Source organism: Hemicordylus capensis, chromosome 2, assembly GCF_027244095.1.
Source record: "Hemicordylus capensis ecotype Gifberg chromosome 2, rHemCap1.1.pri, whole genome shotgun sequence".
NCBI classification, from domain to species: domain Eukaryota; kingdom Metazoa; phylum Chordata; class Lepidosauria; order Squamata; family Cordylidae; genus Hemicordylus; species Hemicordylus capensis.
Window position 1 is genome coordinate 176,177,702 of NC_069658.1, and position 16,970 is coordinate 176,194,671.

Below are 16,970 nucleotides of genomic sequence, written 5' to 3' on the forward strand. Positions count from 1 at the left end.
ACCTGCAAGAGCCAGGGTGCGTTCAAACAGAGAATCCTCTCTCACTTTGCCTCCGACGTTTTCCGATACTTCCATGAAAAGTGAGAATGAAGAGGCTATTGGGGCAGAGGGTCATTTACTGGTCCTGGAGCCCTGGCTATGACCAGCCTCACCACCCTCTGGAGCTAGCCATGCTCCAAGTTTGCCTCCAACACAAACTCACGAGGCCAGCCATGATCCTCTCGGTCTCAGTCTAATTAACAGTGAGGTCCTTCTCACAACCAGCTCTACGTGAGCTAAAGCAGCCCTACTTAGATAGAGCTGCTCGGGAGAACCACTGGGATCGGGGCTGATCTCGGTGCTCCTTGGATGAGCAGCCCGAGCTGTTCACCCAAGCTCATACTGAGGCAGAAGGGTGCAAGCATGCCCTTCTACCCCACTCCTCGAGCTGCCTGCAGCCCAAGCATCCACAGAGCCGGGCAACAAGAGGGCCCAGCAGTGGCGAAATCCCCTTACGCAGCACATTCCTGCTGCAGTGCATTGTGGGATGCTGGGGGCTCCCTGCTCGGCTACTTGCCGCAGCAGCGGTGGTGGTGCTGCACCAGCGGCAGAGCTTTCTGACAAACTGTGATTGTATGTGGGGAGGCAGGGAGCAGCCTCCCCACCCCCCACCAGTCCTCCCCAGCGCAAGGGTCGTGTGAATGACCTTACTGTGCTGCCAGTACCCGACTTGCCAAATGGGAGGTTGTTAGAAGGGTTATTGAGATAAATCGACAAAGAAACCTATAGGGTTATTAGTTGCCTTACTAATGATAGTAATTGCTCCCAAGATGATGTACTAACACATTATTATACAAGCACATCTCAAACGATGTAGGCAACATATTAGAGGACAAAACCAGCATGATATACTGTACCTGAAGCATTTTAAACACTGAGAAAAAAGCACAATATAATTGCTAGGAACCACAACCACCACCACCCCATCATATTTTTAGCAATATAAGAGATTTCTGGAAGGAAACCAGTGTTCCCTCTAACAGGGATTTCCAGACGTTGACTACAACTCCCAGAATCCCCAAGCAAAAGCCATTGCAGCTGGGGATGCTAGGAGTTGTAGTCAACAACATCTGGGAATCTCTGTTAGAGGAAACACTGAAGGAAACTTGGACATGACACAGCCCTCTGCCAGTCACGCCTGGCCATGGCTATGCGCAACAAACCCCATCTTCTCCCTCTGCACCCCCACCAACCTCTTACTTCATATTTCTGGATTTCGAGGCGCAATTTCTCAATGTTGCCCAGAGTCTCTGAGATCTTTGGCTCAAGGCTACTGGGATCTCCCATCTGGGGTGTCTTCTGGTAAACATCCTTCATCTTGTTTAAGGCATCCCTGGGGGTGGGGGTGGGGAAGGGGAGGATAACTGGTTACTGAGACACGACTTTTGCACTGAAGGGATGAGAAGGAATTCAAGCAATTTGGGGCAAATTATCACTAATGAGACTGAATTCTTAATAATGTAGTCATCTGGCTTCTTCCTATGTGCCCTCGAAACACAAAATAATGTATTGCTGTTGTAAAACCCGCATCATTTTTTGCTTGGTTTGGCAAGCCAGCCATTGAGAAGACCTGGCATAACAATTGATAAGGCCTGGCATAACAAAACATTTATCCACAAAAGCAAACACACACCACACACATTGGCATGGCATTAAAGCATATGCACTGGTTCCTGCCCTATGCCAGACAGTTAACAATCAATGTATTTTTGGGCTTTTTACCAAGCCAAATCACACACATGCCTAAGCTGGAAAGAGCTGAAAGGAATTTTCTTTTTCACCTGCCAACAAGAACAGGAGGTTGTGCCTTTTAGTATTTAAAAGATTGCCATAAGACAGGCAACAATACTCTTCAGACAAAATGTATTTTGGATGGTCCCAAATCTCTGAATTGTATTTCTTCCAGGCAGTGTTTTATTCTGAGTCATTTATGTATACCCTTTTTGTGTTGAATCATTTATTGACCATGGATTGTTGATGTAATATTTCTTTTTCCTAATGGCCTGTGCCTAAATAAGTAATTTTTCCTCTCTGCAAAAGAAATGAATATATTTTGAGAAGCTTCAAAGTCTGGGTAGTTACTGTGGGTTTGCATTTACTGTTAGGACAAATATGAGACCTGGACAATCATGTTTTAATTATAGATTTCAAAAGATCCAACCTTTGCAAATTTCTGGCTAAAATTAGACAGGCGGTATGTGTGTGTGTTAGACAGACAGACAGAGTAGTTTAAAAGCCCACACAGACAGTATTGACTTTCATTCTCTGACCTCTGATCAAGCTCCTTCTGCAGCTCCCGGTTTCTTTCTTCAATCTTTTGCTGCAGCTTTTTCCTCCTCTGCTCGGGAGGCAGGTGGCTAAAGTCTTCTGTGATCACAGTCTGGCAGCAGAAAGAGACACACATAACCACCTCCTCTGGATGCCTTCCTGGCCACTTCCCTGTCAGACCACTCCATACCTCCCCTCTCTGCAGTCCGACCTCAGAAATGCATTTTCAGGCTACCATAAAATAAATACTCATTTTAAAAGGCTGTCAGACCTGCACGTTGACAGAAGCACACCCCAACCTTTCAAGGGGTTCAGGTTGCACCCATGACCTGCTTAGTGCTGTGTCCTTGGGGAAGCATTGGTGAATTTGGGCCTCAGCATTAGTCAGTACAAGTTGTAACCACTGCATCCCAGCTGTTAGCATCTGAAGGCAACCAGGAGGCTCCCAGCTAATCTGTTCTAAACATCATCTCCATTGCATCTGTGGGGACTAGAGTCCTCTTTCGTCATGTTCCCAGCTGTAATTTTTCAGTTACTCACCCACAGGTACATATTTTATACCCACCACACCTCTGTTTGAGGTAGTGAGTAGGTAAGGACCAGCATCAGGGCCACAAGATTACGGAGCTCAGCAGCAAGCGATTGTCTCCAGAGCAGATACAAGACACAGGACATCTTACTTTGCAGAGACCCACCCAAACCGAGTGCTGTAGCAGATCTTGGCTGCCCTGCCCGACCTGGCTCCCAATACAGGAAAGGCTGACAGAAAGAGTAGCAAGTAGGTAGCACTTGAGAAAGTTCAAAGCACTTCGTATACATTTCAGTGGTCCTGTAGGGGAGGTAGTTATATCTCCCTGCCACCCCCACAACACCCTGAATGAAGATCAGCTTTGAAGTTTGATAGGAAAAATAGCCCACAGGGAAGTAAATGCTACTCCCCCTGCATGCATAACCTCCCATTCTAGATTGTAGATTTGAGTAAAATAAAAGGGAAAACCATTAATGTGGCTGAGCTTTATGCACAATTTGACCCCAAGACCAAAACGATTAGTCTCTAAAGCTCCAAGGCTAGATTTGAACTAGGGCAGCAAGGGGGAAAGCCTATCTGCCCCCTCTTCTACTCTTAGAATTCTTAATTTTGAGCATACGTAAGAGCCATCAAGCTCAGAATAAAGGAGCAAACTAAAAGGATGCACCTCCCTTCCCCATTGCTGCATAAGAGTTATTTTTGACCTTGAACTAGTGTGGTGTAGTGGTTAGAATGCTGGACTAGGACCGGGGAGACCTGAGTTCAAATCCCCATTCAGCCAGGATACTAGCTGGGTGACTCTGGGCCAGTCACTTCTCTCTCAGCCTAACCTACTTCACAGGGTGGTTGTGAGGAGAAACTCAAGTATGTAGTACACTGCTCTGGGCTCCTTGGAGGAAGAGCGGGATATATATCTTAAAAACAAAAACAAAAAACCAACCAAAACACATTACAGGAATATGTTGAGAGCTTTGCAAGGATATCACAGCAGGGGATGGTCCAGACTGTCAGGGCTTAGGAATCTGGCCATCTTTCACTTGATCATCATAAAGGAATATTGTAACCTGCGCCACCCACAAACATTTTTGACATGTGCACTGTGGTTGATTGGTCAGAGGTCTGATGGATTCTGCTATGGGATGGAACTCAGTGGTCTTCTGGTTCCTTCCAATTGTATGGTCCTAGAGCTTTCCAACAAAGATCACAGGAGGATCTGATAAGACATTTGGTGCTGGGGGGGGAAATGTACTGGTAGTGACTTGGATTAGGGATGTCTGAGTGTTTGCTTTCTTCCTACAGGGTGTGGATTGGCTCAGTCATATGAATCACCTTGAGCTACTTGTTCCATAAGCACCTTCTTGCAGTCCACTTGTGATGCAACGCGGTCTGAACCATGTAACCCGATTAGTAGGAACGGAATGATGGGCTTGCCTTGGCCAGAGGGTTGGACTGGAAGGCTGCCATCTGGCTTCTTCCTCCACCAACGTTTTGCAAGTTCTCTTGAAAGCCATTTATTAGGGAGTTGAATCCACTGCCTCTAGGAAGGGCAACAACAAAAGCTCTCCTCTCACCCCCCCCCCCGTTCAAGGCTTTGGGCATGGTTTCATAGGAGTAGCATAAGCATGCTATAAAGTTCAGAAGGATGCGTGTATGAAGTTACATGCAATGTGGTCTGTGCAAATCAGAATGGTGCCACTATGAAGCAAGTATCCCGAGTCTCAGGTAGGCACTCCAGCTGCCCACTGTAGTCACTTGCCATACACCTCTGAGTTCAACAACAACACTCAAAGCTCCTTTGTCATTAGTTCCTCCCCATTGGGAGGCTCCCATGTGTCCCTCTCTATTTGTCAGAATGGCAGAGGGAAGGGGCAGCCACTGTCTGGGTATATTTGCCTCAAAAGCAAATTCCTTTTTGGGTGGCATCCAGCCATGTGCCAAGAACGAAGACTGGGAAAGCAGACTTAAACCAGTTGCTGGACTTATGCCAAAAAGGGCTAGTCTATCCAGGGATAAACTGGAATTGATTTTAAAATTATTATTATTATTTATTCAATTTCTATACCGCCCTTCCAAAGATGGCTCATTTTACACAGAAAAATAACAAATGAATAAGATGGATCCCTGTCCCCAAAGGATTCACAATTTAAAAAGAAACATAAGATAGACACCAGCAACAGTCACTGGAGATATTGTGCTGGGGGTGGAGAGGGCCAGTTACTCTCCCCCTGCTAAATAAAGAGAATCACCACGTTAAAAGGTGCCTCTTTGCCAAGTTAGCAGGGGATCTGAGAGCTCTTTTCCGGTTTAAAGCAAATGGTAGAGGGTTGGGATGACACTCAGGGCTTTTAAAATTTTAGCAAGAGAACGACCAATTTCCTCCTTGGCAGGTGCCTTTGAAAACAGCAGACATGCAATGCTGATTGAGCAAAGAAAATTAGCCACTTACCCCCCGTTTGAGGCTGCGGAAGGACGTGATGCGGGGTTTGACTGTCTTATTGATCTCGTTCAAACAGTAAGACAGTGGGTCACGGGTGAATTTGGGGGATGGAGGTCCATTGATGGCAGATGAAGAAGGGGAAGACGAGGAGGAGGAGGGGGGGCAATTTAAGGGGGAGAGGGGAGGGGGTGGGAGCTAGCGACAGACAAGGGCCATAAACAACGAACGAACACACAAAACAGAGAAAACTCTGTAAGAAAATAAAAAGGCACACACACACACACAAAACCCAAAACACAACAACAACAACAACAACAAGGAAAGTTACAGTACATTCCATTTATAATGTGCTTGCTTACAATGGGAAGCACCTCATTAGCCAAAACATTTTTGGAACAATTTGTCACAAGTACCAATGCTTATGCCATCTGCTTCTTTCACCTAACAATATCAACCCTGTGTGCTCAATATAAGAGGAATGCACTGTAAAAAAAAAAAACCAAGAATACATGGAGGAAAGGGTAGGGGGCAGCAGCACAAAATGCACAGCAGCACCTCACCATCAGGGAACAAAAGAGTGAGCGAGAGAGCGTAAGTGTCATGCTAAGAGGCAGAGCTGACTTTCCAAGAGGGCTAGAGATGCTCAGGGTGGTGATGGCATCTCATTCCAACATGTTCTAGAATGACCTCCTTCCCAATCTGAAATTCCTGGTCTCAGATTCCATGATAAACTGGCCCTAATCTTCAATGCTATTGGGTGTGTGTGGCTTCAAGGAATGGGGTGCAAGGTTAGTAGGAACCATCTTGAGGAAGCTTATCAGAAAAGCAGGCCAGAGAGCTCAGGAGTGCTGAAGAAGTGCCAAGGTAAAGCCATGCTCTTCCTATTGGTCTCACTCTCCCTGTCTCAGTTAAGCCTGTATCTTGACACAAATTAGTCCATTTTACTGAAAGCAGGACAAAAGCGCACAGCCTTTACTGTGAGTGGGATAAGTCCAGGGATTCACTAGTGGTGGGTATTAACATCAATGACCCTACGGAAGGGCTGCTCAGCTTTGGCCCTCCTGCAAATGTTGGCCTACAACCCATAATCCCTGGCTATTGGCCACTGTGGCTGGGAATTATGGGAGTTGTAGTCCAAAAACAGTGGTGGGGGGAGCAAAGTTGAGCAGGCCTGCCCTAGGGTCATATTTATTTATTTAGTACATTTATATACTGCCCCAGGCGGTTCCTAGGAGCCAAGGAAGATTTTAAAAGCCACATTCTGATTGCTACAGAGGACCCCTCCCCACCAGACAGTCACTTATGGAGCTGAGCAACTTATCTGCCAACAGCTAAAGAGCAATTCTCAGTTCATGACCTAGTCTAATGTGGATGCACCCCAACAGACTACAGCTAAGCAGCCACAGGAAGACTGTATGAGCTACCTGGGCTTCCAAGGGGGCCTATAGTAGCCTTCCCTTCCTGCATATCCTCTCACCCTTCACCCACTCCTCTTCTGGCCACAACACAGCTTGCAAATATTGGATCAAAGAAGTAACAATGCAACACTGGCATTCATTTGTTTGTTCTGGCTTTTAAAAGCAATTCTCTCTTTTTTTGGCAAAACTTGCCGTTTTCAGCACCGAGAGGGATGGGCAATGGAGGACAGTGTGAAGAAGAGGAATGTGGCTTGGCACAAGTGAGGAACAGAACAGCCCCACCCAAGGTTGCCAAAAGCAACAGAAGTAGGGGTCACCCCTGGGCATCCCCCTCTGAAGAGCTAGAAGGAGGTTAACAAGTTCACAGAGGGGCCTCTAGAATGTCAGCTGGCTCTCTTTCTTATTTTTCTCCCATCCCAGGGGGGTTGATGGATACATGTGGAGGAACTGTGAAAGAGGCAGCAAGCTTACAGATGTCCGGAGGCAGAAAGACAACACAGATGACGTGGAAGAAAGTCACACAGCATAAAAAAGGCAATGTAGGCAAAAGGGGAGGCCAGCAACAGACACGAGCCAGGACAGCTGAGCTTGGCATTCTTGTGACATCTACACTGCAGGATTTATAGGGCAGATGTGGCTGGAGAGAGGAGCATTCACAGTCCAAGGCTAGGTCTAGAGGAGTTAGAAAGGGAAGCAAAGCCCACAGTTCAGATGTGGAGCAGGAATGCTCAGGATGTCCATGGCAGGTGCTCAGGTGGAAGAAGAGGAGGAAAGGAAGGAGGCCTTTGCTAGGGCCTTCCACCAACACACAGCATGTCATAAAATATAAATGATCCTTCAGAGGGGGGGAAAAGAGACTCTAGGAGGAAGAGTCTTTTCCTTTGCCATAGGAACCTCCACAATATAAGCAGAGAGGTCAACCAGACTGCAGGAAAATGGGAACACCCTCCAGCTAATGAAGGAGAGAGGCAACTGGGACTTGCTTCTTGGAATAGCAGGCTTCAGGGGCAGAGATCCAAGGCCTCTAGAGCAGGAGAGGGCTGGGCAATCCGAAGCACACGAGGCGAACATGAGCACTGGCTGAAGAAGGGTGGATGCCTCAGCTAAGGCCCTCCAGTAGCAGACATGACCGCCACAAGCCTATTCTGACATAGACATTCTCTGGAAGCATTGGTTAGTCCCAGAAAAATTGGAGGAGAAAGCTCTTTCGCAAGGACTAGTACAAGCAGCCAGCATGGACAGAAAAGGCAGCCAGAAAGGTGGAGGGTGCTAGCATGCCAAGGGCATCCTGCTAATCAGCACAGAGTACTGCCCTCTTAATTAAAGCAAAGACTTGAGGGGCAGCGGTAGTTCAATGGGCAGGGGCTGGGGAAAGGAGCAAGGGCCTAGCACCGCACAGCACTCTCTGTACTACATGTCACCAAACATCTTGCGGGGAATCCAGAACTCTGGAGTACTACTCCACATAGGGGCAGGGACAAATATTGTGGCCATCCATCTTCTCCTCGTGCCCTCCCCTCCACCAATTTCACTGAACCACAGTCAGAGCTGGAAAAAGAGTCGTTCTACAAACAGAGGTGGGTACTTTCCAAGCACTTTCCATTCCAATTCCCACCTTATTCTTCCTGCTGAAGAGCCAGCGCTTCCCCTTGTTCTTGCCCAGCAGACGAGGATCCAGTCGGCCATCAAGGGTGCCACGGGGGGTGCCCAGGCTGCTGTCTGAGGAGGTACGGTTGATGGGCTGGCTGAAGTCCTCAAAATCCATGTCTCCTGGCCTTTCAAAGCCTGATTTGTGCAGTTCAATCAGCGCTTGCGAGTCCTAGCGAGAGGAGAACATCCTCCTTAGTGGTGCCAAGGAACACCCTTGTGTACAGACTCCTCCAACTCACGATCACTTCAAAACCAACAGCAGAGTAAAATCCAGCACCAGCTCTAATAGAGACCAGCGGCAGGATCCGACAGTGTCCCCTGCCATTGCTCTAACCCCCTTAGGCTCTTCTGAATTGTGTGGAACATTGAGAGGTCCCAGCCACAGGGAAGACTCCTGGATTCAGGCCCTTAGTCTGAAGTGTGGTGGTGGTGGTGATAGTAGGGTGGTCCTTTAGTGGGGACAGCACCCTAAATGCAAGAAGCCCACTATCTTTGACTACAGTAACTACAATCATAAAATTAAATCAAGAGATGAGTATCCTAAGCAAGTGCATTTCTGGGGCCACGGCTCAGTGGGAGGGCACATGCTTTGCACACAGAAGGTCCGCTGGGTCCAGTCCCCAGCATCTTCTGATAAAAGACCAGGGAGCAGCAGCACTGGGGAACACTGCTGGTCAGGGCAGGCAGGGCCGACTTAGACGGATGGATGGTCTGCGTCAGTGCAAGGCAAGTTCCCATGGGCTGTCCACATGGTTTGCCACATCTTAGTGTGCAGAAGAGCTCGAGACTAATTTGTGCTTTTAAATATGAAAACCAAGGGAGGGACCTGAAATATTCCCAAGTGAGCCAGATGTCTACAGACTTCACTGCTATAGGCATTTCCATTCTGATGGTTAAAGTCCTGGGACTTCTCTCTTTCACCACCTCCCTTCATGCTTACTGTATTGAACCACAGAGGTCAACTCAGGAAGACAGCCTGGGGGGAAGCTTCATTCTGAATTGTGGCGTGGTGTGGCTTAGCCTCTCCATGCCTGCCATTATGGCTGCTGAAAGCTGGAGGCAGACTTCACTGGGAAAAGCAGCCTCTCCCACTTTGCCAAGGCTCAAAGTTAAGTCATTGCCCCCAGCAGAACCTACAGACCATGGAATGGAGATGTCCCCTTGGAGCCCCACCCAACTGCTCACGGAGCAGAGGTGTTGTGTCTGGCAATCCAGCCCATCCCCATTAGATGGCACACCCGCCATTCTCTAGCCTGCTACAGAGTTGACAGTGTGACTCATCTGGCAGACACCCACATTCTTCTCATCCACCAAATCTGCTGCTGCCTTCATGCCTTCCAAGCACTTGCCAATGATGGGCACAACCTGCTGTTCTGTCTCTGAAAAGATGCTGTAGCCTTCCTTAAGTCGCCGGGTCCGTCGCTCATCCATCTCTTGCAGCTTCTAGGGATGGGGGTGGGGGTGGAAGAAAGACCCACAAGTGTGTAGGGAATCATTTGGACTCAAGCATTACAGAAGGCACCCTGCCTATAAGTATGATAGTTGCCACCGAACAAGCTGGGGGCAACTCGGGACAAGGCCCTCTCTGTGGCTGCCTTAGGGCTTTGCAATGTGCTCCCTGTCAAAACAAGAGCTTCTCCATCAGGGGCTGCTTTTAAAAAGACCCTTAAGATACACCTGTTCTCTCATGCGTTTTGTGTATGTATGTGTGTGCATGAGTGTGAGTGTGTATGTGTATGAGAGAGAGAGAGAGAGAATATATATAGCGTATGTGTATATATATATATATGGATAGTGTGTGTGTGTAAACTGTTTTTAAATGTTATCCTATTTTTCTTTTATTCGTTATATTTTGAAACTATGTACACCACCTAGACATGTACATGTTAGGCGGTCTACAAGTGTGATAAAAAAAAGAAACCAACAAAGGAGCCCCTGCCCCCACCCCTTTCTAATTCACCCCATATCAGCCTTGCAATGAAGAGGCCTTCCTGGCCGCCCCTCCTGCTTTTCTTGCTGCTAGCCATGGGCAAGAGCTGCAATAGGGCCCACAGGCCTTATCAAGAATCCGTGCTGCCCTGCCTCTGGAGCAGCCCCGCTCATTTCTGGGGCTGCCTTGCTCACTGATTCTCCACCTTGCCGCCTCAAGCACCCAGCAGGTCCCCCTGTGGTGGCGGCAGCCTCCTTGACCCAGCAGCCTGCAGGGAGGCTGCCCTGCCACTGGTCTCTGCACATGAGCGGCGGGTCAGGGAGTGCTCTGCCCCGGTGGTGGGCGGGGGGGTGATGGGGCAGCCCATGAGAACATGGGCTGCCTATGCCCTCCCTACACCACTGCAGCCAACACTGCATGTGGCACTGGTAAGAACAGTTCCATGTTTCAGCATCACCCTATTTCAGTTGCTCTGATAAGTCTTGCTTTGACGGAGATGTTGATAATATGCCAATTTAATTTCATTGATTAAATCTATTCAGTTCAGTAGATGAAAGTCTCTTATCTGCTTTAGAAGGGGCAGAAAGGCCTGAGGCCCCAATTCAGTACATAAGACAGTAGCAAGCAGGGCTGCTTTTCTCACTCAGTTTATTGGCAATTTTGGAGACTGTGACTGGCGTATCTGCCGCCTGGCAAGAACCCAGGACTAAAAGCTATCCTGAGGCCTACACAGTCCCAAACGGCTGCTCCTTTGGAGATACTGAGGGAGGAAAGGACATTTCTCAGGATTGCGACCTGGAATTAGTAGATCATTATTTTAACTGATTATTCAGTAATTGGTAGGGGTAGATTTTGGATTGTTGAGTAAGTTGTATTGCCTTATGTTTCTTTTTAGATTGTGAGCCTTTGGGGACAGGGGACCATCTTAATTATGTATTCATTTTTCTATGTAAAACATTTTGAGAACTTTGAGGTTGAAGAGAGGTATAAGAATATTCATAGTAGTACTAATAGTATTGGTCAAACAGTGACAGGCTGTGCCCCCTGCCCCCGGTTTATTTTTTGAAGCTATTTTCATTCTGGTGTGTTACTTGGGAATGAATAAATAAATAAACCCAACATTACAGATACCCTTCTTTTCTCACAAGGCATGGTAGCTTTGGTTTAAAATTCTCTCCAAAAGAGACTCAGTTTGAGGTGCTTTTAATACATATTTAATCAGCTGATCAGTTTTAAAGCAGCTGATTAATTGGGTTGCTAAAAAATTGAGAGAGGAAGAGACCCACAGGATGTGGCATCTGAATTCAGGGCTCATAGGAGGTATTATTCTGTTCCTTATCAACCTCTCCGCACAAACCTTCTCTTCAGAGACTAAAGCAAGGAGAAAGTTCTGCCTGCTTTCCCCAAACCACCTTCTGTGCTTCTTTGTCATCAGATCTTGGGAGAGGAGAGGAGTCACATTCTTACTTCATCTGGCACCTTTCTCCAAATGCTCGAAGTTTCCCCACAGATCAATGATTAACAACACTGTGGTGGCCCAAGGTGAACTTACTGAGAAAGTTATCCATTATGGTCTCAAATGAACATCCATGCCAAGTTATTTTCTTCAGGAGAGAGGAAGAGAGTCTAGCTTGCACTCTAAGGGACTAACAAGTGGGCGGCCGGGTGGGGGGGGGGGATAGGAAAGCAGAATAAAAACATTATCGATAGAGAGACTTACATTGAAGATCTGTGGCATCTCCAGAAAGTAGAATTGGCTCTGATTGTGATTAAACTTCTGCAGATAGGAAGCGTATTCATTCTTGCTCTCCTCAGCCATGTGGCTACGCAGGTTTGCCTGCTGCTTTGCCTGGAGAATATTGAAGACAGTGCATAAGTGGAAAGACCGCATTACAGTAACCTCTGCAGTAATCTCTCATCCTGCAGAAGGAGGGAAGACCATAATGATATGACAGTGCTCCTTGTTAGGGGTCCACTTGTCCTCAGAGGCCTCAACCCACTACCTAAGAAGCTACCTACCTTTCGATACCATTGACCATGATATCCTGATGGGTCGCTTGAAGGAGGTGGGATTGGGTGGCACTATTTTACAGTGGCTCTGTTCCTACCTCTCTGGCAGATTCCAGATGGTATCACTTGGAGACTGTTGTTCTGAAAAGTGAGAGCTAAAGTGTGGGGTTCTACAAGGCTCCATACTGTCTCCAATGCTTTTTAACATCTACATGAAACCACTGGGAGAGATCGTCAGGAAGTTTGGTCTGGGATGCTATCAATATGCTGATGACACCCAGATCTATTTCTCCATACCAACTTAATCAAGAAATGGCATGACCCCACTAAGTGCCTGCCTGGAGGCGATATTGGGCTGGATGAGAGATAACACAGGCTGAAGTTGAATCCAAACAAGACAAAGGTACTGTGTGTAGGGGGTCGGGATCCGAGAGATGGTTTAGATCTGCCTGTTCTGGATGGGGTTACACTCCCCCTAAGCGATCAGGTTTGTAGTCTGGGAGTGCTCCTGGATCCCAAACTCTCCCTGGTTTCTCAGATTGAGGCTGTGGCCAGGAGTACTTTTCATCAGCTTTGGCTGATAGGCCAGATACATCAATTTCTGGAGACAAATGACTTTTAAATGGTGGTACATATGCTGGTAACCTCTAGGCTTGACTACTGTAATGCACTCTACATGGGGCTGCCTTTATATGTAGTTCGTAAACTACAATTGGTATGGAATGCAGCAGCCAGATTGGCCTCTGGGTTTACCCAAAGGGACCATATAACACTGATTCTAAAAGAACTGCACTGGCTTCCGATCTATTTCCGAACGAAATACAAAGTGCTGGTTCTTACCTATAAAGCCCTTAATGGCTTAGGTCCAGGGTACTTAAGAGAGCGCCTTCTGTGTCGTGAACCCTGTTGCCTATTGGGATTATCTGGAGAGATCCAGTTACAGTTGCTGCTGACTTGTTTGGTAGCGGCTTGGGACCGGGCCTTCTCTGTGGTTGCCCCAGGACTTTGGAACCTGCTCCCTGCTGAAATAAGAGCACCTCCTTCTCTGTTTGCTTTTAGGAGGACCCTGAAGATGTACCTGTTTTCCCAGGCTTTTAACTGAAATTGAAATTTTAAGTTTTAATGTGTTTTTATCTATTGTGATTTTTATCTGTTTTTATGAACTTTAAATGTTTTATATTTTATTTTAATATGTACACTGTCTAGATATTTCTATATTAGGTGGTATAGAAACTAATAAAATAAAATAAATAAAATAAATAAAATAACAGCAGCCCTGCTGGATCAGGCCCAAGCCTATCTAGTCCAGCATCCTGTTTCACACAGTGGCCCACCAGATGCCTCTGGGAAGCCCACAGGCAAGAGGTATGTGCATGCCCTCTCTCCTGGTGTTGCTCCCCTGCAACTGGTATTGAGAGGCATCTTGCCTCAGAGGCTGGCCCACAGCCCTCAGTCTAGTAGCCATAGTCGCTCACATGCCTGAATGTTCCTCCATGGAAAAGAAAATCCCTGCATATAAACAACTAGATGCCAAGGAGAAGAGTTAGCACAGCAATTTTTTTATTTGGGATGAAGAAGCATTCAGTCATATGAGACCCTACTTGCAAAACATTTACTACCTTAGTAATAACTGTGTCTTAGCCCAACTTATTAGTATTTTACATTTATATCCCGCTCTTCCTCTGAGGAGCTCAGAGAGCTGAGCACGTGCTTATTTTTATCCTCACAACCATCCCGTGAGGTAGGTTAGGCTCAGATACACATGACTGGCCCAGAGTCACCCAGTGAGTTTCATGGTTGGACTGAGATTCGAACTCGGGTCCTCCTGGTCCTAGTCCAACACTCTAACCACTACGCTATGCTGGCTCTCTGTGGTTCTGAAAATAAGATGCACTAATCCCATGTACATTACTGTAAGGCTAACAGAGAAAAGGCAGGCTATAATAGGCAATTCACTATATTTTATAATTATTTGCATTTATGCTCTACATTATGGAGCACAAAATATTCAAAGAGCCACGCTCTAATGATTTTACTAATCATTACAACAATTCTGTCAAACTAGTTAACACTATGCCCGTATGGGGGCCCAGGGCTAATGCGTAACTTGCCTAAGCTACCTGGTCAATTCAAGGCCGAGTCAAGATTTGAACTCGGGAGACATCCTGGTTCACAGCTCACATTCTTCACCACTATGCCATATTATGCCTGCTTCTTGGAAGCCTCCAGACACCATTTTTCTGGATCTCTAACCCACATAGTAAAACACCAGGCTTGGATTAACCATAAGGCAAAACAAGCACGTGCTTAGGGCATCAAGGGAAGGGGGGCACCACAGAGTTTCCCCCCCTAGCAATAATGCCTTTAACTCTTTCACTGAACATAAGGACATAAGAACAGCCCTGCTGGATCAGGCCAAAGGCTCATCTAGTCCAGCATCCTGTTTCACACAGTGGCCCACCAGATGCCACTGGAAGCCACAGGCAGGAGTTGAGGGCGTGCCCTCTCTCCTGCCATTACTCCCCTGCAACTGGAACTCAGAGGCATCCTGCATTTGAGGTCTGGAGGTGGCCTACAGCCCTCCAACTAGTAGCCGTTGATAGACCTCTCCTCCATGAAGTCATCCAAACCCCTCTTAAAGCCATCCAGGTTCTTGGCTGTCACTACATCTTGTGGCAGAGAATTCCACAAGTTGATTATGCATTGTGTGAAAAAGTACTTCTGTTTGTTGGTCCTAGATTTCCTGGCAATCAATTTCATGGGACGATCCCTGGTTCTAGTGTTATGTAAGAGGGAGAAGAATTTCTCTCTATCCACACCATGCATGATTTTATAGACCTCTATCATGTCTCCACGCAGTCGTATTTTTTCTAAACTAAATAGCCCCAGGTGTTGTAGCCTAGCCTCATAAGAAAGGTGCTCTAGGCCCCGATCATCTTGGTTGCCCTCTTCTGCACCTTTTCCAGTTCTACAATGTCCTTTTTTAGATGTGGTGACCAGAATTGTACGCAGTACTCCAGGTGTGGCCGCACCATCATTTTGTATAAGGGCATTATAATATTAGCAGTTTTATTTTCAATACCTTTCCTAATGATCCCTAACATGGAACTGGCCTTTTTCACAGCTGCCGCACATTGAGTTGACACTTTCAGTGAGTTGTCCACCACAACCCCAAGATCCCTCTCCTGGTCAGTCACCAACAGCTCAGATCTCATCAGCGTATACTTGAAGTTGGGGTTTTTCATCCCAAAGTGCATCACTTTACACTTGCCAACATTGAAGCGCATTGGCCATTTTGTCATCCACTCCCCCAGTTTGGAGAGATCCTTTTGGAACTCCTCACAATCCGTTTTGGATTCCACTACCTGAAAGAGTTTGGTATCATCTGCAAATCTGGCTACCTCGCTGCTTACCCCAACCTCTAGATCATTATGAATAAATTAATAAGTATCGGTCCCAGTACAGATCCCTGGGGGACCCCACTTCTTACTTCCCTCCATTGTGAAAACTCTCCATTTATACCTACCCTCTGTTTCCTATCCTTCAACCAGTTTGCAATCCACACATGTACTTGCCCCCTTATCCCATGACTGCTAAATTTCCTCAGGAGACTTTGATGAGGAACTTTGTCAAAAGCTTTTTGGAAGTCCAGGTAGACTATGTCAACTGGATCACCTTGATCCACACACTTGTTGACACTCTCAAAGAACTCCAAAAGGTTTGTGAGGCAAGATTTACCTTTGCAGAAGCCATGCTGGTTCTCCCCCAGCAGTGCCTGTTCTTCTATGTGCTTTACAATTTTTTCCTTGAGGATGCTTTCCATCAATTTGCCTGGAACGGCAATTGCAAGGATAAATTGTATATTTTGGCAAGGAGGTCGGCAATTTGACATTTGAGTTCTTTGAGAACTCTTGGATGGATGCCATCTGGCCCTGGTGATTTGTTAGTTTTCAGTTTTTCCAGACAGTTTAGAACATCATCTTTTGTCACTTCTCTCTGACTCCGTTCTTTAGCCTCCATCCCTGAAAAGTCTAGTTCAGGAACAGGTATATGCGCTGTATCCTCTGCCGTGAAGATGGACACAAAGAACTCATTTCGCTTCTCTGCAACCTCCATGTCCTCCTTAATCATCCCTTTCGCTCCCTCATTATCTAATGATCCAACAGCCTCCCTGGCAGGTTTCCTGCTTCTGATGTATTTAAAGAAGTGTTTATTATTCTCCTTGATACTTTTAGCTAAATGTTTCTCAAACTCTCTTTTTGCCTCCCTTATTGTCACCTTGCATTTCTTTTGCCACCTTGCATTTCACTGCCATACTCAAATAAACGTAAATAAATAAAAACTTTAGTCGATTTTTTGTAATTGTTTTTATCTGCCGTGTTTGACTACTCTGCATTGTTTAAAAAAAACCTTTTCTTTGGCTTGGTGAGCGACTAAAGTTTCGAGAAACTACTAAACTATGTATCTGAAGTAAAAAGTCATTGGTTTGTGAAAGATTACTGTAAAGAGTTCAAAATATTGATAAAACGTCATGTAAAAGATGGTCCTATGTTATGATGTCTGACCTTGAAGATGAAATATTTTTCTCAATCATTCCTTCTGTTGCAGCTATTTATAAGAAATTATAGGCAGTGGAACTGTTGTGTTTAACCTTAAAAAATCCAGAAGAAAACTTTTAAAAATTTAAAT

The 16,970-nt window shown here is 46.3% G+C and overlaps 1 protein-coding gene across 4 annotated transcripts in view; it reads right to left on the bottom strand.

Annotated features, from left to right (window-relative positions):
- TRIP10 (thyroid hormone receptor interactor 10) overlaps window positions 1–16,970 on the bottom strand; it is a 111,375-nt gene that overhangs the window by 5,852 nt on the left and 88,553 nt on the right. For 3 of the 4 annotated variants that reach the window (XM_053294355.1, XM_053294357.1, XM_053294354.1), the window contains 6 exons: window positions 11,992–12,120; window positions 9,638–9,784; window positions 8,307–8,510; window positions 5,283–5,468; window positions 2,310–2,419; window positions 1,240–1,372 (listed from right to left, as the gene is read on the bottom strand). In XM_053294355.1, coding sequence (XP_053150330.1) covers window positions 1,240–1,372; window positions 2,310–2,419; window positions 5,283–5,468; window positions 8,307–8,510; window positions 9,638–9,784; window positions 11,992–12,120 — 909 coding nt within the window. The remainder of the gene's footprint in view (window positions 1–1,239; window positions 1,373–2,309; window positions 2,420–5,282; window positions 5,469–8,306; window positions 8,511–9,637; window positions 9,785–11,991; window positions 12,121–16,970) is intronic. The other variant, XM_053294356.1, reaches the window with a different exon arrangement.